General features: G+C 44.8%; 2 protein-coding genes across 3 annotated transcripts in view; one reads left to right on the top strand and one right to left on the bottom strand.

Moving 5' to 3' along the window:
• The window catches only part of rtf2 (replication termination factor 2), a 29,359-nt gene extending 7,668 nt beyond the window's left edge, over nt 1-21,691 (bottom strand). The window contains exons 1-5 of the mRNA XM_088607758.1: nt 21,493-21,691; nt 20,484-20,578; nt 19,716-19,809; nt 18,864-19,003; nt 17,640-17,718 (exon numbers count right to left, since the gene is read on the bottom strand). Coding sequence (XP_088463884.1) covers nt 17,640-17,718; nt 18,864-19,003; nt 19,716-19,809; nt 20,484-20,578; nt 21,493-21,561 — 477 coding nt within the window. The 5' untranslated portion in view covers nt 21,562-21,691. The remainder of the gene's footprint in view (nt 1-17,639; nt 17,719-18,863; nt 19,004-19,715; nt 19,810-20,483; nt 20,579-21,492) is intronic.
• Nucleotides 1,910-11,089, top strand: gcnt7 (glucosaminyl (N-acetyl) transferase family member 7). Of its 2 annotated transcripts, XM_088607756.1 has the most exons (5): nt 1,910-2,395; nt 4,355-4,454; nt 5,934-6,927; nt 8,336-8,431; nt 9,726-11,089. In XM_088607756.1, exons 2-5 carry the CDS (start codon nt 4,431-4,433, stop codon nt 9,962-9,964), a joined length of 1,353 nt encoding a protein of 450 aa, XP_088463882.1. In that variant the 5' UTR covers nt 1,910-2,395; nt 4,355-4,430; the 3' UTR covers nt 9,965-11,089. The 2 variants fall into 2 exon arrangements, with proteins under 2 accessions (XP_088463882.1, XP_088463883.1); XM_088607757.1 differs by lacking the exon at nt 4,355-4,454 and having other exon boundaries at nt 1,911-2,395.
• Nucleotides 21,692-26,152: the final 4,461 nt, after the last annotated feature.

Raw genomic sequence — 26,152 nt, forward strand, 5'->3', positions numbered from 1 at the left:
TATTAGAGCATTACTGTGAATTACTCCATCTTCTCCCAAAGTTACTATGAAAGCAATCCATCTTTTTTTTTTAAAATAAAATGCCTGACCACTTGATGGACACTCCTTACTGCACCATGAGAGCACCAAGCGAAAGGCTAATGGGGGAAAAAAAAAAACGCAAACCATTATCTGAAGGGCTCAGGATGGGTGTCTCTGCCAGCCCTCACTTTCTGATCCAGTCAGCTGCTCACAAGTATCTACGATTTTTCACACCACTTGCCTGCCCGAGAGACGTTTTACAGCCACAGTTAACGGCTGCATACAGCAGGAGTCCAGGGCTGGAGCTCTAGAACTCTGGAACAAAGGCCGTGAGGAGTTACGAGGCATTTACAAGGAACAGATCGGAAGGGATCATCTGAAAGAGCACTCCAGTCTTTCCTGAGGGTACAAGCTACTTCAAAATAAAAAAGGGGGGCGATGACCAAATAAAATAAAACATAAATAAATATGAGTTAACTGCTAGCAAGACGTGCGGCACTGCTTGTGGGAAATTAAGTCCAGAGGCAGGACCAGAGCTGAGTAGTAACATTAGCTGAATATCTGAAGTAGGTTCACTGTGCTCACAAGCACCCATGAAAGTGTCTAAATCACTTCAATGGCAGTGAATTAAAATCTGTGCTTACTAATACTGTATATATTGGCTCAGATGCATGCTCTCTCTTTGTTCACTTACATCTCAGCACTGCGCTCACTACTGTACTCCATGACATTCTATTCATCGGCAGGTGACAGATGAGAGGAGGCTATACTGTAGGTCCCATTTAGCGTGTCTGGTAGCAGGTAGTAAGCTGATCTCGGGACCTCAACCAGTGGTGCCTTGAAAGAAGCCAGGGTATCAGCTTCAATAACAGGGCTGAGTAGGTGGTCCTGTTCTTAATGTACTACACAGTTTCCAGTTGCATCTTCTGGTACGTGCTGACTGTTGATTCTGAAGAGTCTCTCGTACTTCCCTTAAAATCTTCCCTTGCTGAAGGTCGGCATTTTACTTCCAAGATTGGGTAGGTAGATACATCTGGCGTCCCACAGGCCTATTTTGCATTTCTATTTCTCCACCTGGTCCAATACTAAAATTACATGCCCTGTATTCGCATTTCTGGCAGATGCTACTCAAATCTAGGTGCATGCAAATACTGATTTGGAGGTAGCCCTTGCAGTACTCTGTGATTGATTACACTGGTTTAATAGTTTAGATGATGCCACTCCAAATACTATTGTATTAAACTGTTATGACACCATGTTTGAGCTTTGATCCAAAATGCAAAATTTAGTATTTTTATTTTAGCATTGACTTTTGAGCAATCCATATTCAGAATTTTCTTAAATGCTTCATTATTTCGACAGTACCAGGTCAATACTGCCTTTGTCTGCAGTGGAAAAACTGGTTCAGGTGTTTGTTTTGAAAAGGAATGATTATTCCAACACCTTCTTTGCAGGAGTCTCTAAATATACAATTCATCCAGAATTCAGCAGTTAGAAACCTGAGCAGGACACGCACAAGCCTGGGAAATTTTAATTTTATAGCGATATCACAAATTGTAAAAGCACTTTGACATAATTGCTTTTAAAGCCACAACATCAAATCATCAGTTCACTTTCCACCGTCACAAACTAAACAAATCTCTGAATAGTTTCTTTCGTCATCCATTTGTTGTTGTTGAAGCCAATTAAAGAGTTAAATGACACTATTACAGCGCAAAAATAAAACAACAATCACAAAATAACCACCAGGGGCCCTTCTCATGTTCCCCTGCCAGCTCAATGTGACCTCTGTACGCATGAACAACACACTGAGCAACAGCAGGACTTCAAACACAGCAGCTGACCTGCTGGCAAACACAGCAGTCCTACACCTATTTCCGCAGAGCACTTCCTCTCCTTTTTCCTTAGTAAAACTCACAGCTGCTAGCAAGGACTACTGCAGCCCAGGTCACCACCTGAGAGCCAAAACGTTTTCAAGGCAGAGATGAGAGAGTTTGTGATAAAAGAGATGGAGAGAGGAGAGGGAGCCAGTCAGCAAGCGTAAGGGAGGGAGAGAGGGGGGGCAGGAGGAAGGGCGGGAGGAGGGGAGGAGATTCGGAGAGAGCTGCTCACCACAGATGAAGAAAAACAGCCCGTTTCCAGGCTCCGCTTCAGACTCCTGGGAGCCAGCCTCTACTGCAGCACACATGCAGATACAGCAGCGCAGGGCTGGCGGAAGCTCTCCCTCTCCCAGCACAGAGGAGAGACCCGGAGAACCGGAGGATACCGCAAGGTCCCCAGCCTCCCGGGAGTAAGAGCGGATCATGCCGGCGCGGCACCGGCACCCCTGCGAGTCCGACTGACCCCTCGGCAGCTGGACGGGCTCTCTCTTCAGGTGAGGCACTTGCGAAACGCTGCTCCCCTCGCCGCACGCCGTTTCCAAATCGGCCCCCTCCCTTTCGGCCTGACTCAAGCGTGACTTTAGATTTTCTTTAAAAGGGGTCTTTGTGGATCGCAAGTCATGACAAAAAGTGAAGTGCAAAGAGATGACGCAAGATGAAACTATCCAAATAAGCCATAACCCAGGAAAAGTCTACTCCGGACTTTCAGCTTAGTTGGAACCCACGTAAATGTGAAGGAGTCTTTATTAAGAGCTACTACTCATGGTCAGGCACAGGGAATACCTTTCGAACAGGGTTTGAGCACCACTTCAGGGCTACAGAGTTTTAATGACAGTGTCGCTGCCACACACAGCTGACGCTGTGAAACTAGCAAGAGGCATTATCGCGCTCTCGCTGCGTCTCTATTCTTAAACACGACCGCCACAAGAGGAAGACCGAAAGCTCGTTTCCTTGGTTCACACTAAAAAAAAACACAGCAAGAACTTAACTCGCATATCCATCATGCTTTCTTAATCTCTCACAGGTCTCCAGCAATTCAGCAACTATTTTATACAAGCAAATACAGTGAGGCAGAGGGAAAGGTAAATAAATACGACCTTTGTTTTAAGACCAGGCTTATTCCAGTTCAATTAAGACCAGTAACTTCAAGAGGATACAGGATAGTACTGTACTCAGCATGTGGTGCACAGTGAAAACATGCTGCAAGAAACATGATGGTATGATTTAAAATCAACTCATCTTACTTTTGGCAACTAATATCATAGTTGCTGTGTATAGTTTAGTGATCAATACCAGTAACAAAGTACATGACTGAGCAATACATTTGAGACCAACCCATTCTCAATATTTGCTGAGCACTTCATGCACACTTTTTTAAAAAGACACTAGTTAAGCCTGTTTGTGTGTGGATTAATAAGTTAAAAAACACTTATGCACTGTAGTGCAAGTCATACTAAGAATGACTCTAGTTTCCAAGCACTGAGTGTGGAAGACAATCACAGCCTTAACCGGGTCTCACCCCCACAACCTCCTGCTAAAAAACAATTCAAGCAGAACAACTCTTTAAAAGTCAAATATAAAAAGGCTCATTCTTTCAATACACAAATTGATTTTACAATAAAAAGGTTAATGCCTGCTTCAAATATGCTTAAGTCTTATTTGAGATCACTGTTCTCATATAGTATTATTTACTTTTAAGTACTTCAAATAATTAAAACACCGTTATCATTAATAACAACAATACCTCACAGATCTACATAAAACTAAACGGGGAAAGAAACTGCTACTGAAGTGAAAACACAAAAACAGCTTAATAAAGGACTATACAGGTGTTATTCCTTAAAACAGAAGTAAAAACCCATTTACACTGAAAGGTTTATTCTGATTGGCTTAGACAAAAATGAACTTTAAGACCAAAGAGTTAAGTAGGAGGCCACTCTTGGAACGTTTTAATAAAAAATAGGTCACAGAAATGTAAAAAACAGGAATAAGATATAAAGATTAAAATTGCAAAGCATACCTTGCATACCAGCATACCAGACTCCTCACTAGTAAATGAATCACAAGAGTCTGACCAGCAGGGCATTTGTTTTACTTTAACTCGGGACAAAAACTATGCACGGATATCTAATGCAAGCAACAAATAAATTCTCAGGAAACAATTAATAGACAAGAACAGCCATTTACTATACACTCTAGCGCAGAAGCACGAAATATTGGTGTTACTGTCCGTTGGAGGAGAAAAAACCCCCATGTAAAAACACTCCCAGGGTGTGGTTCGTGTCTTATCGCAGGGTGTGGTCCTGAGCTCACTGCACCAAACCGTCCATGCTCGCCAAATACCGTTGCAGTATTTGATGGAAACATCCGAGGTGTGACAACAACGGGGGGGAAGGTTTACAGAGGTGTAACCCTTCCTTTCTCCGAAACAATACTTTTGGTGCCGTTCATAGATGTGACACTGCTGACTGAGGACCGCCCAGTTACGAGTATCCGCTGCCTTGCCTCTTTCTTCTAAGAACTCTAAGGATGTGTTGCAAGTTTACTGATAAGGCAAGTTCCCCGAAATCCTTTAAGTTAGTAAGTCTAGTTTTAAAGACGGTCAGATTTGCAGATATTACTGCAAAGAAAATATAAAAAGATATGATGGAATTCAACAGCTGGTAAATGGCATTTAAGGTAGATGTGCAGTGTATTCGTGGAATCCTAAGTAACATATGAAGCAACACAAAAGATGGGACCTTTATCCTAGGTTGTTTACAACACAAATCCACAATGAAGTATCACAACTGTATAAATGACTGTAAGACAAATACGGTGCTCTAAGATAATTAATATAATAAAACTCAAGTTAAAAATCTTCAACTGTCAAGACTTCCACTCTCTTCATACGGAAAGCTGCATCCAACAAAATTCCCGCTTAATCTAACGGGAGTTTTAACACTCGGATTAAACAAACAAGTAAACAAACAATTAGGTTGCTGGGGAAATCGTTCTCTTGATGCTCATGTTATTCCAACTGCTAAACTCAAGGCATTCCTTGATATTTACACTGCCTGCACTACAGGGATTTAATTAAAACTTAGGAGGTGCTTTTTTTAATATTAAACACCCCCCTCCCAGGGTTTCGGAGACCTTCAGGGTCCCCTGGGTCCAGACGAAATGTGCTTTCCTCTGGGATGCTATTAACTAAACCAGGAGAGGAGGCTGAAGTGACCCTGGTGTCTGCTCCAAGTGTAATTCCTGCGTCAAACTGCCCAGCTCTCCAGTAGCAGTGGGAAGAACATGCCAGCATCATATTTTACACTAGACAGCTGTGACTCGTCTGTGGAGCAGTTCTTAAAAATCAAAACTTGCAGCAAGTGTAACGCACAACTTCCTGTCGTTAAAACCAGAAGGACATCGGGGCGGAATCTGTTCCGTCACCACTACTACAGGCTTGTTCGGTGTTCAAGTTGCAAAATGATAAGCCTTGTGGGTTTTCAACTCAGTCGTGACCTTTGCCGGCTTTATCTTGACACAGATCATTATCAACATCCTTTCCATTCAAAAGTGAGCTTTTCATTAATTCTCACTTTGGGTACCTCAGAATGCACTGCGCAACCAAGCTGCCAAAGGATTAAGAATGGAAACTGGATTTAATTAAAACTGTGTCCCTGTAGCCAATCACAAACGCCGGACACCTGATGGCAGCTTTTCATTTCCCTACTGGAGAGACACCACTGTGTGTCAGGTTTCAAGTCTGCAACTGGTAGGTGGCTTAAGGTTTTGAGTTAACCCTATACTGAGCCAAACAATCAAAAACATCACAACTGGAGCTACAATGGCAAAGGACAAACGTACCAATCAACACACCTCGAGAACAAACCGAATCTGCATTGTCACAGACGATAAAAAGGAAAAACTTGCAGAAACGCTAGCCCTGTGTGCCTTGTTTTGAGAACTGTCCTAAAGTGTACGAATTACCATCCTCGTTTGATAAAATATTCGCTGCCCTGATACTAAACAGACTTATCCGCTTTGTACCGCCAGGCTGAGCAAGCGCGTCGCTGGTGGGAGAATATTATGCTCCAGCTTCACAGCACCAAGCGGAGTTTCCTGGTCTGCCTGGGAATTTGCATTCTGGTCTGCGCTGCCATTTACGTGAAGGTGTCCAGTTTCCGAAGGGGGCGGCAGCAGGCCCCTGTGGAAGCCGGGAGGTGCAAGCTTCAGGCGCGGACCTGTTCCTTCGCCTTGGCCGGCCCAGAGGAGGCGGAATGGCACCAGAAGCAGTGTCTGGAATACGACGAGGCAGAGGCCTCCTTTCTGAAAGGGGAGCTGAACTGCTCCCGCCTTGTAGAAGACTTTCACTTCATCACCTCTCCCCTGAGCCCAGAGGAAGAGGAGTTCCCGCTGGCCTTCATCCTCACCGTCCACAAGGACCTGGAGATGTTCCTGCGGCTGCTCAGGGCCATCTACGCCCCACAGAACGTGTACTGCATTCACGTCGACAGGAAGTCGCCGCCGGACTACAAGGCCGCCGTCGCACGCCTGGGCCGCTGCTTCCCCAACGTCTTCCTGGCCTCCGCGACCGAGGACGTGACCTACGGGGGGTTCTCCAGGCTGCAGGCCGACATCCACTGCATGAGAGACCTGCTGAAGTCCCCCGTCCCCTGGAAGAGGGTCGCCAACCTCTGCGGCCAGGACTTCCCCACCCAGAGCAACTGGGAGCTGGTGCGCTACTTGCGGAGCAAGGAATGGAGAGACAGGAACATGACCCCGGGAGTCAAGCAGCCACCCAGCATTCAGCAGCGCACACAGCTGAAGCACAGGGAGATCAAGGGCTCTTACGTGGTGCAGCTGAGGGAGCGGAAGGAGCCGCCGCCACATAACCTGGAAATCTACTTCGGGACGGCTTACTACTCTCTCACCAGGCCGTTCGTGGAGTTTGTGCTGCACAGCCAAATCGCCAAGGACCTGCTGGAGTGGTCGAAAGACACCTACAGCCCCGACGAGCACTACTGGGTGACGCTTAACCACCTGCCAGGTAAGAGCGGTCTGCGGCTTTATTTCCACATTTCAGAACGTCCCGTGTCCAGCGGTCCCGTGAACTTCGGCGACAGCTCGAGCAAATTCAAACGTTGCCTGCGAGTCAGCGTGCTCATTCTAAAAAAAAATAAAGAAAGAAGAGCCAGCTGTGCCACGTGGAGCAATGAAATGTGGAAACACACAATCCCATGGACAGCGAGCGAACGGCGAGCAGCTTCATGCAGCTGTGGTTTCCTGTACGCGAGCTGTGAAGAGGGCACTTCTTGGCCACGCAAAGCCAACACAAAGGCCTTAAGGGTGGACTGCCGTTGTCTACAGTGGCTGGCTCCCCTCTCTTTGTGTGCTGTATCTTGCTGCCCGGCGTGCGATTTTCACAACGCACTTGTATCTTGAACAGCTTGACTAACTGAAATGAGCACCCTGTACATAAAGCCTGGAAGCCAAGAGCTTCTTCAATGGCGACTGTGGAGGACATGAGGTGCAAACGAAGGAAACTATTACCCAGCCTTCCGCTGTGGAGTGAGAAACAAACAGCTCAGCCTGGCTGGCAAGTGCCTGTTTGGCAAACTCATAGCAGCAACGCTCCTATAACGGTTTAACGCTTAACGGTTGACGAACGTTTATTTGGTTATTCTAATTGTTAGTTTTCACCCCCAAAGTTGTTAAACCGACTAAAAACCTTGAACCTCCTATTTTTAGCCACAAGACATACTGCAATATTTAACATGCTCTACTACTACAGAAGAACATAAAGACTGAGTGCTGTAGAATGACCTCTTCCTGCACAGCGCACACACAGGAAATGCACATTTGCGGCACTGATAACAGATAAGCTCACTTTGTAACTCAAAGCAGCGTGACAGGAAGAGGAGGGCACGCCAATTCGTTTACTACTTAAAACAGCAGATGCTTGTCTAGAAAAGACTGCTGGCCTTTTCTGGTTCGGAAAAATAACTGAAGGACCGCACTGCGATTGAAACGTTCCAAGTCTTGTCAGCACACGGTGTTCCAACCCATGTGTCCACAAGTGTCCACACTTAACCTTATTTTCTTTACTCTCTGCACTAAAACTCGGGAGGATACTCAATGTTTGTCGGGCAAGAATTGGTAGCTTGTTAACCTCTAAATTCCTCATTTCCAAACTTCGAAGACGTTGACTCACAAATTCCTTTTTTCCCCACTTACCTTAATGTCACATAAGAAAGCAAAGGCAAAGGTCCGGAAAGAGACAGCCTAGTTATATAATCAGCTGCACCCGATTAGAACTCTTTATTCAGGAGTTTCTTACCTGTTCTCTTCGATCCCTCCAGTGTTGCATAACATTATAGTTACCATCAGTGACCAATAAATGCTTCCTGCCTCTGTGGCAGCTTGTTTTTTTAACCGTCTCTGTCCTGTTCTTCCAGAGGCTCCAGGGAGCCACCCGAACGGAGGCTGGGAGGGGGATATTCGAGCGATTAAATGGAGAGACCAAGTGGGCGCATCCCACAACGGCTGCAAAGGTAGACACCTGTGAGGCCTCCGCTCCTCCCTGCCACTGCAGGATTGACACAGATGCTGCCACGAGTCCTTACAACTATATAAATTGCAGAATCACATCTCATATATTCATAAGTCACACCGATACTTTTAAATCCCATTACATTCACAATTTAAATACGCAAACAAACCTAAAATGCATTTTTCCCCCAGATAACTTAAAACTTATGGGCATTTCATAAGGTATACTGTACTCCTAGAAGAAGAGGGACTAAAACCTATGATATTATTTATTTTTGAAATATCATGTTTTTATATGTTCATTGGTCTCCTTGTGCATGTTACCATGATACCTCCTGTTTTATAAAAGATGTATGAAAAAGGGTGCATAAGAATAACAGACTCAGGAGAAGGGATGCAGCTATGAGTAACACACAAGAGACCGGGAGGAGAGCAACTCTGCAAATTTGATTAAAATTAAATAAAATAACCAGGCCTTGGAGGAGAAATAATGTCAATGTTTGAGCTTTAAAGACAGGGCAAAATCCAATTATGAGAGCTTATGAGCAACATGGAGCACTTAACTGGGGACTATTGTTCCTATGTTTGTGCAAGCCAGGTGCTGTATCCCATTTCCTCCAATCCTGAAATTACAGCTCTATTTACAATCTGGCTAATTCCCTGTCCATTTCCTCCTTGTCAGTCAGCTCCAGCAGGTGCAGGACCTAAATCACCACAGCCCTCACCTCACTGTCTGCACATGCAAAATCAGGGCTGAAACTCAGGTGCGCCCATCCACACAGAAACAAATATTAAAAACAGGTGTCACAGGAATATACAGTCATAGCGAAGCAAAGAGACTTCCATCTTCCCTCTCAGAAAATGCTACTAGCTGCATCATTTATGACAGCATTTCATTGCAACAGGGTTTATGTGCACTGTAACACGTGAGGCAGATACTTTGCAGTGAATTACACTGCAAAAACACCACTGCTACAAGGGGAAGTGAAGACAGGCAGCCTGAGTCACGTGTTAAGCAATATCACCACAAAGCATTTGCTAGCTCTAACATGTAGGCCACAGGAGTAGTTTTCAAATCTGGAGCCACGACCCCTAATGGTTTTTGTTCCAAGCGAGCTGGCAGTTGCTCGTCCGATCACTTGCTTGAACAACCCTGAGCCATTCTAGAGCCGAAATCTATACAAGGGGTCTAAATAAAGCAACGTGTTTGTCCAGTGAATAAACTTTTAAAAGAATCCGTTCACAACACAGTGTGAACACAGGCTGGCAGCTCACCATCTTTACTCTGTGTCCCAGGCCACTACGTGCGCGACATCTGCATCTACGGGACAGAGGACCTGCAGTGGATCATCAGCAGGAACAGCATGTTCGCGAACAAGTTTGAGCTGAGCACCTACCCCCAGGCAGTGGAGTGCTTGGAGCTGTGGCACCGCAAGAAAGTCCTGCAGCAGGCGAAGGTGCCCATCGATCCTGCCTGGCTGCTTGTGAAAGAGCATAACCACACAAAGCCTCTCAACATGTCCAACAGCCCCTAAAATGGAGTCTCTCTGTTCTGTTGCTGTCTAGGCCTAGAAACCTAGACAGCAACGAGGAGGATTCGCTGTTCTCCGACTCTTTGCTGTCAAAAACTCTCTCTGCACAACGCACCACGACGTTGACGCTCCAGAGCTCTTGATTCATGGCCCATTTTTCAACGATAGACAAAGGAAAAGAGCCAAGAAGAACCCTTTGCTGGGGTAGCAAGACTGAAAAGCCACGTGGACGCACTTCAACACATGCTGAGCATCGACGGCAGAAACCAAAATTAAACTGCCTTAACGTGAGCTGGTGGAAACATCAAGATAAACTTTTTTATAAAATCTGCAGAAATGGGTCAAATATCACCAGGCTGTAATGCAGCCGAACACCACACCTCTCTAGCGCCACACACTGAAGTCAACCCTGGGCTCCAGACCTCATTCAGACCTGCACTGCAAAAACCACAGGGTCTCAAACACACCTGAATGTCTGATAATTTTATCCTGCTGAAAACGGGCATTAGAAACAATTTCATGACTATGCTGGCGCACACTGGAAACTGTGAGGAGGGGGAGCACACCTTCAGCAATGTCACATTGCAGAACTGGGCTCTGTCCCTTGCAGGATTGTAACAGTGACCTTTCAGGTTTTGTCCGGATGATGTTTTAGAAAACGTGCTGTGTTTATTATTATTATTATAATTATTTTGGTTTCTCAGGTTTATTTCATGTTCTCAGTTACTGTGCACAGACAGACACTGAAAAATACTTTAAGGGGCTCCCATGTGTCTCAGCCAGTAATGCCAGTCGCTCAGGTCACAGACCTGCGCGCTACGGTCCAGGTCTGTCAAGTTGAGCTGGGGCTGTGCTCCTACCTGACCGGGGCACTGGGACACTTGCACTGCTGACTATACAGAACAAGCGGAACTTAAGTCACCAGAAGAACAATCACAGCTTCTATTGGCACCACTTTTTCAGCCTGTTGTCCAAATGTCCAGCCTTTCCATCAAAACTGATCTTCTGTACATTCAACGCAGCTTTACTTCACAGCAATGTTTTTTCCAGACGTAAAAACCATGCAGTACTCAATGAGAGCAGAAATAAAAAGCTTGGAATAAAGTTTGCACTTGAAAGGACCTGCAATGTTGTTGTAAATATCACGATTATTTTACATTTTACTCATCGATCTACCTGTAAGAAATGTTTTGCCAAAACACGTTCCTACAAGCTACAGGAAGACCAGCAAGATCTTGCTAGCCAGCAGAACCATGGATACCAACTCAACAATGTAACTTTAAAGTAGCAATCTGGAATTGCACTCTTATTAATTACACATTTAAATAAAAGTTACTTCAACTCACTTTCATGCTGCAAGTTAAGAAAGGGGTTCAATTTCACAGTTGTACTTAAATTTGCTGAAAGAGACATTAGGGGCTTTGAAAAGTTTGTTATGTTCATTTACCCCTAATCTGTGCCTTTATACAGCTCTATCCCCAGGTAGTTCTGAAACATCCCTGGTGTGTTTGGTTGAATCCCTGCTTGAAATACATCTCACCAAGGGACTTCACAGACATTTGAGCATTTATTCTGAAAACAGGTGAACCACTACTACCGCACAATTGTGTGGCTCTTTAAGGTGATTTTGTGCCACTAAATTAATGTAGGATGGCCACAGCAAATATTCTGAATTCTTAGGAAAAAACGTCTCCATTTTTCTTTCTTTCTATCTAGTTGCTTTTTTCTGTTGTTTTTTTTGTTTCAAAAGTATGCAGTAGGTTGTGTGATCAATATTAATGGCTATTCAAAAGCGTCATGACTGCAAGTCTGAAACCAAGGCACTGTATGAATCCCTCCCTTAAAAAAAGACAAAAGTACATTTTCAAGGTACAATACAAACAGAAAATAGCATCCCTGCAACCTGATGCTCTGAATTTGAAGACAACAGATGGTCACTGAACTCAGTGTCTGTAAATAAGTTTGTATTTAACCTGCTGCAAGATCTGAGACAGTGCCTTTATGCTCATTGCTGTGCTGACCGAATCAGTTCTACCTTACCTGGGGAATAAATATGCCAAGTGACAGCTTAGCAAGAGCTCTGCAGCAGAAACCTTCCATCTCTTGCCTCCCGGTACTGCGGCTCGCTCACTGACGTGGCTCTGCTTAGCAACATGCAAACACAGTTGCACCAGGGGTGGACAATGGAGGTTCCTGCCACTGAATCAGACTGGCCCAGTCCACAGAGCCACAGAACCAGGACAACCAGGGTGGGTCCACAGGGGCTGGAGCTGGGAAGTCTGTCCCTCGGCTTCCCGGAATGATATTTCCGAAGAAGCCGGCTCGTACAGAGCAACGCACACTCACAGGAAGCAACCTCAGGGGGCCACTGGCAACCCTACAGGCTCTTGAACTCATTCCCGTCGTGTGAAAATAATAGGATAACCACGGAGACTGAAAGGGGATCATGGGTGAAATAAAAAAAAATGTTGGGCATTAATGACAATTTCACATTCATAGGTAAGTGAAGCAATGAAGAGAAATGCATATATATTGTCTTAACAGTATTTGTTTGACAAGTAAGACAACAAACCATACATTTTACAAACATCCCTTCTAAAAATACCCTGTTAAAGAGTCAGTGGACAGTTATATTCCTCCAAATGTTTATTTAAATGTAAAACGCAATACGACTCCTATCCTAGTACGAATCCTAGGTTCAGGCCCCTTGGGTACAGTCCCCTTTTTAACACTGCAGAGGGTTTCACCGCTGACTGGAAACCATTACACACTCATACACACTCATTCAGGCAGGGAGCAGAGGAAGACAGCTGAAGCCAGCCATTCCAAACTCATCACACCGGTTCTGTTAAACGCTAAACCAAGGTCAACCAAGGTCAGATTACTGTGAACCCATCATAGTGGAGCCCACTGTCATTTTCTGCCTGCTGCACCTCCTTTCTCCCAGCTACTACATCTGTGCAGCCGTTTTATTTTATAGCAGGGCCCATTTACAGTATCGTTTTATTCAAGCCACCACCATGACAACCCTCATGTGCTCAAGCCATGATGAGATAAGGGACATGCCAACATGAGGATTCCCGCAGTGGGCCGACTGAGGATCCACACCCCTGTCCCACTGAATAGCAGATCATTAACTTTCTACTGAGCCACAGCTTTGGTTAACTGCTAACCCCACACAGCACAGTTACTTTAGACTATGTTGAAAGAACGGGGGAGTAAAAACTAATCTAAAAACCACTTTAGAAACGTTAAGCCAGAATTTATGTCCAGGAGCACAAACAGAATTACAAAATGCTTAAACACGTGTGGAAGTTTGCAAATTAACAAAAAAGGCCAAACTATCTTTCACCTGTACACTAAGTAAATAGAGCTACGTTGGACTGATTACTAATGCAATGGAAAGCGATTCAATTACAGCACTCCCCCAGAAAAAGAGCTTTCTTTTAAAGCTGCTGAATACATTTGGAAAAGACATTTCCAATTTTAAGTAAAAAAGTGGGTATTCTTCTCCTACAATATTTCTTGGGAAGTTACTGTAATCATCACCATTAGTGCCATTTCAATAAAAAAAAAAGTCAAACATTCCTCCCCCTCAGGCTGTGGAGAACGACTTTGGTAAACTGGAGGTCACAAATGCTTAAAACAAAGTACTAAGGACTGAATGCTGAGAAAAAAAAGAAAGAAAAGCTAAAAAAGCTAAAAAAAATCTCATAGCTTTTCCCTTCGGACTTCAGACCAACGTTTCCCATGGCAGTGGAATTAGGCCACATTTTTCACATGCAACCCTGCACAATAACTAGCACTTCAAGGAAAAAAAGCTTTTAAAGGCACTGGGAGATAAAAGCTGGATCTAATCTACTCTTGCATACATACATAGAAATCTACATTCACAAGAGACAGCTAAGCCCAAACAAGGTCGACTATCACTTTAAATCTGCGTGCTTTATCAGTGTAATGTTAAAGCACAAGATCCAATTATACAAACAAGTACAGTATCCACGTTGATTTGGTTAGTCATCACAGTCTTTGCTATGAAAAACCAGCAGAGCGTGTTTCAAAGGCAAACAAGTAACGTCTTAAAACAACAAACGTTGACAAAAAGTGCCTCACCGGCATTTTAGACCCATTTGAGTTGCTCTGCCAAATTCAGGCCTTTTCAGTAGACCAAGGAAAACAGCACCGCCTCATTTCTTACAATTACAAAGTCATATAAGACCTTACTGAAATGGTCTTGCATAAGCTCTGAATCAAATACTCCAGCAGCTCCTTGTTAAAAATCACAACAGCTGGCAATTCATGTGTCACTGCACAAGCACTTTGAAAGCATGGGACTGTGAACGCGTACTTTGTTGAGGAAATCAGGTGCCTGTGAGAGGCGAACCAAGAGGGCGATGTTTTTATAGCACTTTCAGGGTTTTGCATGGTGTCCATGTTACACCTAATGAGATGCAGTGGGTTCCCAAGCTGCATCAGCGAGAACTTGGCATTTTGTTTGTGGGATCCAGGTCACTGCGTCTGAGCATATTGTGGAGCTCCTGTTTTATCTGAAAACCACAGCCCAAGATACAAATATTTAAAATCTCCAAGGGCCCTGATCCAGTCAACCCAACTGACTTCTTCAGAATGAGAAATAAAACAGATGCCAGAAGACACAGATGGAAACAAATGTGGGAGAACATTAAAATCCAACAACAGGAAGAACTTGTGTATCTAAAGCGTTGTCCAGAATTGGCTGGATGAGATTCTTCTACCAATGAACTACTAACTCTCATTTATATCCATTCTTATGTTCAAAAAGCACTGTAAAATGTCCTTGAAGTATTTTGTTATCATGGAACATATATAGTTCAGGAGGATCATATCACCGACGTCTATTTAAGAAAGTGACACAAATGCTGTTTTACCTCGAAAAAAACAAGTATTGGAGACATGGTTTCACTAGCTTTTTTTTTACTTTGTATGATCTGAACATGCAGAAGGCCGTTACCCCTTTAGACTGACTTGTAAGCTATTTGTGTCAGGCATTAACTATTAAACAAAACCAAATCCCTGGAAATACCCCACCCTCACCACTTGAAGCCAGTATCAGGACGTGCCGTATCAGTACAGCAGCTGAAGCCATTACATTATGGTCCTCATCCAGTACTTCATTGCAACCAGCAAGCCTGTTTTTTTAACAAGTCTTCAGTTGTGACTCAGCAAAGTGTTGCACCTCGACACCAAGCAACCGAAACCCAATGTTTTAATGCGGGTGGAAAGAGAACGATTGTACCGCAGTAACAGAAATAGAAAAAAAAAAGAACATCAGACAGGTTTCAATTTCTGGTGCAATAACGTTTGAGTACTGCATTTTTGTACATTCTCTGTTATAATAGTTTAATGCACTGATACTAAATACAATAAATATGCTTTTGACTTCAAGACTAATTTTAAATTTATAGAAACATTGTTAGTTCGTTTTCACTTTGCATAGTGCTTACTGGAAATTTATCTGCAGTTGCTTTTAATATTTTATACTCCAAACAGTTGTTTAATCACATATAGCATCTTAAAGGAAATAATGACAGAAGTGAAAGCTCTTATTATTTGAATAGTTCCTTGTGGTTCATAAGATGATACTTTCCGGTTTTGCAGAAGAGGACAGTGAATCCATAATAATCATGCTCCACTGTATTTGTGTAAAAATACATTTTGCACTGTCAAAGAGACACCTAATATTATTGATTGGTTGAAAAAAGAATATTGACTGGAATTAAATGCATGCATTTCTTTAAAAGACTAAGAAATTCTGAGCCTAGAATTTCTGAATTTTTAAAGAAATGGTGGGGTTTGATTTTGTTTAATATTTAAGCATACACGATAATAACACCTAACACAAATAGCTGGCCAACTAATCTAAAGGCGTAACAGCTTCCTGAATGTACAGATCGTAATGTCAAACAACGAGCTGGCAATTCTACAGCATGACTGCACAAGCCAGGTCAGAAATACCTGTTTTTTCAAGATAATACGTCATTTTTGTCACTTTTTTTTGGTCAGAATTTCTGATTCTATTAGAAATAGTTTTTTTTTATTTTTAATTTTCTCTCTTCCTCATTTTCATCTTATTCTCAATGGGACCTTCTCATTAAATATAACTTAGAACCATTAACTGGAGAAATATCTAACAGTGACGCTCGGCTGCACATTGTCACAATGTACCTTTAACGCTGAATCGTTCGATTTGTGCTTCGCAGTTAAAAGCACTAAAACTCTGCTGATTATGAAACAAAGCCACAGCTTTCCACTTTCCACATTTCAACAACAGTGAGTGTGGCCACACCAATCTCTCGGACAGCTCGGAGATCATGCCGATAACTGACCACAGAGCATTCCTGTCCTTTAGTTCACTATCCACCACATATGCGTGTCGAATTTCTATTCATGATGATTTCTGAATGCAGCTTCACTCTTTTCCACAGAATGGAAATGTCTATGAAGGTTACTATTATCACAACTACAACAGTGATTAACATAAATAACGAGAAAAAAAATATTCCCAAAGGAAAAAGAATAAATTTAACTTCCTGTTGAAGACCTAATTGCATTTTAAAGGGAAATACAGTCACAAAATCGACGATAAAAACGTGGAACACGTGATTGTATATCACAATAATATACAACGGCAATTCATAAGGAATTTCCCCCCAAAAAAGAAGACATTTTACATTTACGCCATAATTAGTATGAGCCATGATCGTCTGGATCTAAAGGGTTGTACCAAGGGAACAGTTAACTGGACTGCATGAATGTACAGGGTGCTGAGCAGACGCTGCAATGACATGAAGTTACAGGCACTATGCAGAATATAGCAAAGAAAAGCAGGCCAACGGTTATCACTCTTAGTTATGGGATCATGAAGATGAAGACTAGAGTAACATTCTAGTCTCTGTGGAGTTCAACAAAGGAGCTTCAGGGCTAATAAACTACAAGACACAACAGCTGACTTTACCACAAACTTCACCAGCACTCACTGGGATGAAACAATGCTTAGCAAACCCTGATAATATATAATTGCTAAAAAAGCATAGGTTAATTAACAGTCTGTATTAAAAGTAATACATTACTCAATATGTCTGATACAAATGAAGAGTGCCACTTATCAGTGTATGAATGTTAAAAGTATAAACACCTAAAATGTTACAAGTAAGGTAAGTAATTGGGTGTCTGTGTCACACTGGGATTTAAAACTTCCCCACTTGGGGCAACAAAAGACAGAAAAAAAAACTTTCATTTAAGCTTATCTATGATAATAGAAGAAGTTCATACTTTCACATAACCCAAGTTACCTGCTTAACTTATTTTCACAGGTTAAATATTAACCTATTTTGCCACACCGACGTTACACAGAAAAATGAAGAGTTATTGAATGACACGGGCACATCCAAGGAAAATTTGTTTTTTATCTGGAGTCCGTTTTTGTGCCTTAATGGCTATGGCTTGAGACAGCCAGCGGCTCTTACAAAGGTCCACTTGTTGCAGTCAGATTGTACAACCCTGCATACTTTTCTTATCTCCGGCCTGCTTGGCCACTGTTCCTGGCACCCACCTCCTGGAATACCTCTGGACGGGCAAACAATTACACGGCTATTTCTGCACGTTTGTTAAACGACCAGCCGGCTCCGCAGCTCCTTACCTTGTGGCAGATTTCCGTCTTGACCTCTCTCAGCGCGCGCTCGGAGAACACACAGCCACAGGTCTGCAGGAAACAGAACCTGGAAGCCGAAAAGCGACAGCAGAGTCATGCCATCACGTCAGTAATACCAGGAGAGTCGAGAGCAGGAAACGACTCCACTTCGCTCAAAAATGACAAGGAGTTCGACTGACATCCCCCCAGGGATTGTTTTTTAAACAGCCTCCTGTTGAGAGTGACAGCACAAGGCATGTCAAGTTCAGAAAACTGATTTTTTTTAAGTGGTATTAATTAATTAAGTGGTATTTATTGGTATTAATTAAGTGGTCATTAATTTATTAGTCTGGGAGGTAACTTCCATCTGTCATGTTCTAACCTCTTTTTGAAAAACAGGAATGCAGGGCAGTCGCCTTCTATCAAACTGGCAAACAAGGGGCATGACACACCCTGCATGGGACGCCAGTCCATCGCAGACAAGCTATCTTAACACGAATTCCCTTTTTTTGGTTCCCAAATGTAAGTCAAACAGATACAAACATCCCTTTGTTCCACTATCCATTAAAGCTGTCAATGCAGATGGCAAGGATAAACACCATTTTTGACCTTTACAAGCACTTGTGTGCAATATGTTTTGTAATGTGTCATAAACGTTATATGTTATGTGTTATACATGTGCAACAGAGTGATGTGCAATGCTTTTTTGTTTTTTTGGGGGGTGTGTGCATTATATTTAAATGTACAGAAGTGCTGCACGTCCACAAAAAATTTCCCTCGGAGGACAATAAATCTTATCTTAAAAAATATAGTTGGTAATATTAAACATACAAAGAACTATGCAGTACGGTCTTTATGGGCATTGCTAAGGCAAAACTGGAAAACTCCTTTATTACAAAATGTCTGTATGCAAACAGACCACATAACCTGGAGCTCTAGAGCAGCAAGAGTGTGAGGCGATGGAGCGCGATACAGTAGTTAAGACTGGCTGGAGCAAGCCTGCCACCTAGTGGAGGATTAACTGTACAGTTAAAAGAGAAAATGACACCTGTGCCCAGATCAAGCGACCTCTGTCCTCACATTAGCCCAGGACGGCCTGGGACAGCACCTCCTACAGGTCGGCCCCACGCTGTCCGGACTGTCTGCTGCAGGCGCCGCCCGGGCCTGACCCCCGCCCGCGGCGGCGCGGCTGGCAGCCGGGGGGGACGGACCCCGAGAGGACGGAGCCCTTACTTGTGTCGGCCGTTCATTTCCAGGCCCACCACGGGGCAGATGAACCGGGCGCAGCGCAGCTCCTCGTAGCGGTCGCCCTTGGCGTCGCCGTGGTCCCCCTCCCAGGCCGGGTTGTCCGTGAGGTTCAGCTCCTTCACGTCCTGCTCAGACACAGACACACACACGCGGGTCACAGCTTGTGCTTTGTCTACACCTCGGCCTGCACTCCACAGCTCCCCTTCTCCTTCGCAGCATGCCAATCGAACTGAGAGGCGAGAAATCTTTTTTTTTTTTAAACTGCAAGAAGGTACAGCACCAAAAGTCCAACCAGGGAGCTGTGTCAGCATGCATGGGCTGCAAATGAACAAGTAGAGGTTTATTCCGTGCTAAAAGGAAAACGGACAATGTTTGGGCTATGGAGCCAGCTGTGAGCCCAGAGCCGAAACGCTCTCTCTCCTTTTCTTTTCGGCATGGAATAAACCCTTACTCGTTCCTCATCACCAAAGGGGCCTTGAGAAACCTGCACTAACTATGCCAAGGCGGAGAAATGCAGAGAACGAGGCTGAATAAAACAGGGGACTAGTTTAAGCTGAATTCTGAAAAGTGGGTCCTTGTATGATAAAACAGATCATTGTGCGTTTACTCTGTTCTTAGAATGGCTTAATATGTCAGAAATGATTTATGAGAAAACAGCATTTAAAAAATATTAATAATGAATGCTAACAGCTACAATCAGTGCCAAATAAATGTTGCAAGCCCTTCAATGAATGGGCACTTTTTACTTTCTGATTAAACACTCCGGTTTTGCTTTCTGTTCTTCAATTCGTTTTTGTAATCGCAGAGGGGGGCAGAAAAAGAGTTACTGTAACAGACCTTGATCCCCCGGATATGAGCTGCGGCCTCGGCATTGGGTCTCTCTGCAGACTTGTCCAGCAGATACTCAATCAAAGCATCCTTATTGTACAGCCTGCAGGCAGGCAAAGGGAAGACAGACATCTGGTTTAGAAACCCGGGTCCTTCTTGGAAAAATGACATCAAGAAATTCCAGTGGTGTTTTAAATGAAACCCAGTGTTCTCCAAGTGTGGAAACACCTTTGTAGAAATAAAGAACCTGCTACTCATTTCATGCATTCTTCCTTAGTAAAGCTATGTGTAGCTCTAGGGGATTGTTCCATCTATCTAGTACTTCCTGTAGGATGCATGCACCTGTACCAGGATGATCACATATGATGACCCATTTGTTTTTTACCTCTTATGTATTACCTCCTTACACAAGCACACATGATTACCGTTACCCCAGTCTGAAGGAAAATTAGAATTGTCCGTCTATGTGTGGATGAGAGCCTGTGCCAGTGTGCATACACATGACTTAAGGAGACAGAAACAACTGAAAGCCACGAAGCAATGCCCTACACGATCCAATCCTCATTCAAAGGACTCGAATGCAATTCAAGCATTGATCAACGTTAAAAGAAATAAAACATTCCTTTGAACCGTGAGATATACTGCACACGAGTCATCACATCACTGGCTCCAACCCAGTGTCTCAATACAAAAGGAGGTGGGGGGTCCATAACTCTGCACTGCAGTCCTGAGGAGGGGGAGCTACCGGGGGTAAAGAAAGACTCTTCCTCTCCTTACCTGCCCAGGTCACAGGCAACTATGGGACGTCTGAGCTTCTCCTGGCTCAGGGCGCAGTAGTTCCAGCGCGCCACCAGCTCTGCGCTCTTATCCACCTGACGCAGCAGTAGAAAACAAAATCATCAATGACAACCTGCGCAACACATGCCGTACACCGTACGTGTGTGTGTGTGCGCTGCAGGCTTGGTGCTCCACACTGCCCGCCCACCCACCGGAAACCACACAACAACCAGGAGGTAAACATCCCTCATGCCCAGATCTCTACACGGCCCTCCTAACGTATTCACAAAATGACGACAAAGGAACAAATATCAAATAACAGGAAGGGGGAGCTGGGCGCCCCTAGTTTGACAGGGGGGACCCCCAGACGCAGAACAACCCCAAAACCTCAATTCTGGGGCACAGGGAAACGCTGAACACCCACCTCTTTTGGTTGCTATTAGCTAACTGATTCAAGCATCTCGTCCGAATTATAATCTTCTTACCTGTCGGTAATCCGATTCTACACTCTTCCACGTACTTCTCTTGAGACTCTGGATCACAGCACTAGCTCTTAAGCAAATGTCGCATCACTGAAATAATGATACTAAAAGATCAATAGCTTTTCTGCTATGTGTTGCTTCCCGTCTGCCTCAGGGTCACAACATGTTTAAACGAAAAGCAATCTCCAATAATTCGTACAGGGTCACCCTCCCAGACAGGTTACGCTACTGAATGTGCTATCACATTTTCACAATTTTCGCCCTAACGAGCCGGGAAAAGACAGCATTTCCTAGTATTTACAGAGTACGGCGGCTGTTATCTCTCCTCAAACGACCACGTATCCAAGTTCACTCACACGGCGCGACTTTTAAAATTTAATAACAAACAAAAATCGTCCTTGCCACAAAACAGATGTTTTTCCAACGACTACAAATAAAGGATTTACGACTTTAATTGAGAAACCTAGGCGTCACAACACAAGCAGGCCAAAAACAAGCCCGAAAGAGCAACGTTTAAAAACACCCACCTTCTCCACTTTTTTGGGTCCTTTGACAAGCTCGTGTCTTTTGGGGATAGTGCCTCCATCGCATCCCATGACAGCTGTTTAGGTCAAGTTGAATTTAATTAAACCCAAAGAATAAAAACTAAGATAACAACGGAAGAACAAAGTCAACACCAGCTACCGAAGGCAGGACGCGCTCCTCCTGGTTTATGGGCTACAACCGCATTCACGGATCTGCTGCCTTCGGGAAAGTCCGGCGGCACTCGGGCTTTTCCGACGCGTGGAGCGTGTCAGACCTTAAATGCGGTCTCAACCGTGTTCCCAACCAGCCGTTTCTCGGGAGAAGCCCGAGTATGGGATTCAGCAGTAGTCCTGGGGAGCCTGCTGTGCTTGGGTTTTAAATGCACTTCCTCCTCTCAAGCTTCGTGACATCAACAAATCAAAGATGAACCGCTCATTCTCTGAAGGCGCAGACAGCCGCGGACGGCCCAGGGTCCGAGCCGGGGACACACTTCGAGGTGCGAGTCTCTTTATTACCACCTCTGGCCGGCAGGTGGCGCAGAAGTACGGGAAACTCAACGGCGTTTGGCGATGCAATCTGGAATCGATATCTTCCGTTCAAGAGGGCCACACTGTTGAAGGGCTTTAGAAGACGTTTTTAGTCTGCACTACTAACCTTTTAGATGTAATTAATAGTCGTAGCTAAATTAAATTATGGTTAATTTAAGATAAAAGGGTCAGGTGGCGAGACTATTGAAGCCTATGAAAATGTACCATGGTAAGAGTGAAAGGTATTTTCACATTGTTGTGATATCTCTACCATGCTTGTAGCAAACATTGCTAGCTTCATGCTTTACTGTGGAACTCTGTGCTTCACTACAGTTTTACCACATTATACCATAGTAAAGCCTCTTAAGGGTTCTGGTTTAACACGTCCCAGATTTCAGCCTTGTCAAACTGCCAACATTATACAGTGATAAAAGGTGGCTTTGGAATACACAGTAGAGTAATATAACATAATATATTATAATTATTATACAAAGTATTATTACTTTGTAACATATTAAAGAATATAATAAGAGATGGGCTTTGAAACTAATTTGCAGAAACATGTCTACTGCCTATAAACCCCCGAGGCTGTCTGAATATACACATTAGCCAGGTCTGCTGTTGCCTTCAGACACACACCAGACGCATATGTACCACCAATCATGTCTCCTACGGGGTCACGTGCACCAGCCATGTCTCCTAAAGCAATGCACACCGAGGAAAACGCCTGTCCTGCTACAGTTTTGCCAGGCTCAGGGATAAATAATTATTCCTTACACTTGGATGGTGCTTTTCTGGGCACTCCACTCAAAGTGCTGTACAGGTAAAGGAGACTCCCCTCTACCACCACCAGTGCATCGCCCTCACCTGGATGATGCAGTGGCAGCAGAGTGCTCCAGTATGCTCCCCACACACCAGCTGTATATAACAGTATAACAGGGTGATGGAGCCAGTTCAGAGATGGGGATTATTAAGAGGCCATGATTGGTAAAGGGCCAATGGGAAATTTGGCCAGGATGCAGGCGTAACACCCCTACTCTTTTCGAGAAACACCTTGGGATTTTTATGACCATGGAGACTCAGGACCTCAGTTTTCCATCTCCTCTGAAGGGAGGTGCCTTTGTCCCCATCATTAAACTCAAGGGACCTTGGGACGTGCTATATTCTGGGGGCCATTCCTGTGGAACATACAACTCTTTAATATTTTGGTAGTGCAGTGTATTTTTACAAACACAAAAAGGCATACAGTGTGAACTGCCACGGTGCAAAGTCCTCATGGAAGAGAATGCAGGTCCTGTTATGCCTTTTGTTTTGTTTTTTTTACAGTCACAGCAGCCCAGCCTGCTACAAATGTCAATCAGTAACTATCAAGAGCACTAAACACATGTGCTACCAGGAAACCTACATTAACAGATAACACTTCAAAAATGCTGCGACATTGTCCTCCCTGGCCGTGATTAATGGGATTGCAAATCATTCCGATGGCTCCTCAGCCTGTCTTTCCCACACTGGGAAGCCACACACACGAACACAATTACCGCCTTGACCAAGATCAGCAAGGCTTGTCTTAAAAACTTATTAACCTGACTGCTCACCCTAATCTAGTTAAATGGTGCTGGTTGCTAAATTCCTTCTCATTCATGTTGTTGCTACTGATTTACCTGCGGGAATATCAAACACATCCACTCAAACAACTAGGCCCGCAGTAATGCGGAATATTACTGATTAACAAAAGGCGGCTGAAATTATTTTTTTATTTTTTCCAACAACCACAACATTAATAATTAAACACATACGCAGCACATCTAGGGTCACTTGAAGGTTTTTTCAAATATTTTTTGGGGGTACATGTAACGGGTGTGTCTCTGGACTGATGGGTGGAGGGTTCAAGCCTCGGCTGTAAACAGTGCTGTTGGACCCCGAGTGAGGTACTTTATCCCAGTGGCTCCAGTCCTCCCAGCTATATTAACAGGAATCAGCATTGCTGGGGGTCGGCTCTGTGACAGCTTCATCTCTGGACTGGAGTCTTTTGCTCTCTCTTCACTTAACCCCTGGATGACTCTGGGCCACGGGTCCATTGTGAGTCCGGTACACAACTACATACTTACCCGTCAGTGTCACAGCAGACATGTCAGCGTGTCCTCCTGCTAAGCAATGCAAGTGCTTTGAAGCGCTTTGAGAAGCCACCTTTAAAGGCGCTATGTCAAATAAAGGTTGTTATTATTATTATAGATGTGAGTGAGTGTGTGTGTGAGAGACAGGTACAGATGTCTGCACACAGGGCCACAGCCGCCACTGGCCTGGCAGGCAAAGAGAAATCCAGAGCTACAGCAACTGGCAGCCGAACTCTCGACCTTTGCAGAGCGCAGGTGGGACTCTCGGGGTTCTGTCTGCTCCCCATTGACCTGCAGGTTCGTTCACCCCTGACCCCGGCTCAGAGATGCAGCTCCGAGGCCCCCCGACTGCAGCCCTGCTGGGATCGCCCACCCCTGAATCCTGAGAGGAGGAGCCAGGGACGAAGAAGAGAGCCGGAGAGGGAGAGGAAGGGCAGGGGGGGGGTGACTGCTAGCCCCTCGTCCCGGGGCGCAGGTTCTGGGGGGTCTGCCGAACAGATTTTGCAGAGCAGCTTGTGTTTCACTGCAGGTTATGTCATGAAACCCCCCTATTCCCCAAGCCACAGCCCAGTCCTTAACCCCTTTAACCTGAATTTCGGGATGACCTCCCAAGCCAGCGCTGCTCCGGGCTCTGATTTCACAGGAGGAGAAGCCAGTTTGAGCCAAGCCCTCCTCTGCCTCAGCCCAGCCAGTGCGCTTGACAGAGCTCCTCACCTCACGGATCCACAACACGCTTTTTTAAAACTTTTATTTAACACTACAAGACCTAATGGGGAGAATGTACGCAAATTTACGGAGTCATTTTGTGCTCTCGTTTGTACAATTATGCTATGTTTTTCAATATAATAAACTATTTTCATTTGTGCCAGCCTAAACCTCTTTTTAAAGATGTCCTCGACAGCTGGGCTTGTATTAAAGAGACATTATGTCGAGAGCCCTTCTCCCCCTGAAACCATGAGTTGCACGCTTCTGAGCGCTTTTTACAGTTGACACGTTTGCGGTCTGTACAGTTCTCCCTTCCTGTTTTCCCACGTGGCTTGCCTATTGCAGCAAAAACAGCGCAGGCCAGTGAAGGAAACTCTTCCCAGCCCTGGGGGTGGTGGTGTGAGGGCTGTCACAGCAGTGTGTTCACAGCGATCTGGGGAGCAGGCCTGTCTGGGAGTAAGCCTCAATTAGCCTGCCATTATGACTGGGCGTCGGTGATCCTGACAGGTGATTTAATCTCAACGTATATTCCAGTAATGCTCAGATTCTGCTGTGAGAGACGTTCAGAGAGTCGGCTGGAGTCAGTGCCTGCTGTGTTTCTGAGGTGCTCGCGTACTGGCAAGAGCTGAACACAAACACCGAGTCCCTACTTGCCTCTTGATCAGCATCCTTCCTGCCCCAGACGCGCCCCCCAGAGCAGGCTCTCAGCCACAGCTGCAACCTGCTTTCAGCTCCTTATGATCTTATTTGTGAAAGAGATGAGAAGGGAACTTGAAGCAAATTCCGATACTCAAAGCCTGAAAAGAGCTGACATTCTCAACACTGTGGAGACAAAGAGGAGATTGTTAGGCCCCTCGTCCACACCAAACTTCATTTCTTTTAAATTTGGAGTTTCCAGTCCCCATTCACCCTGCTTGGAATTTCATGTGAGTGGGGATTGGACTAGATAATAATCTGTGTGTGCAGGCCATCGGCCTCAGGAGACACTGTAGCTCACATTCCATCCCCCTCTTTCATCCAGTGCTTCAAAGGGAAGCACCCCCGTCCCGGAGCGCCTCACGGAGTCAAAGTCCCTGAGCTGGCGGCTGTGATGCACCTTCCTCCTCCTCATGTAACGTGTCTGTCCCTCCCTTCTTACTTTCCCTCTCCCCGCCTCTCCCTCACGAATGCCCCGCCTCCCCACCCAGTCTCCCCGCCTCTCCCTCACGAATGCCCCGCCTCCCCACCCAGTCTCCCCGCCTCTCCCTCACGAATGCCCCGCCTCCCCACCCAGTCTCCCCGCCTCTCCCTCACGAATGCCCCGCCTCCCCACCCAG

This window comes from Lepisosteus platostomus, chromosome 15 (genome assembly GCF_059453375.1).
Source record: "Lepisosteus platostomus isolate fLepPlt1 chromosome 15, fLepPlt1.hap1, whole genome shotgun sequence".
Taxonomy (NCBI): Eukaryota; Metazoa; Chordata; class Actinopteri; order Semionotiformes; family Lepisosteidae; genus Lepisosteus; species Lepisosteus platostomus.

Coding starts and splice junctions, on each gene's coding strand:
- gcnt7 (XM_088607756.1), top strand. CDS start 4,431: ATGTGTTGCAAGTTTACTGATAAG. Junction 4,455..5,933: donor GTTGCAAGTTTACTGATAAG/GCAAGTTCCCCG, acceptor TTGTACCGCCAG/GCTGAGCAAGCGCGTCGCTG. Junction 6,928..8,335: donor GACGCTTAACCACCTGCCAG/GTAAGAGCGGTC, acceptor CTGTTCTTCCAG/AGGCTCCAGGGAGCCACCCG.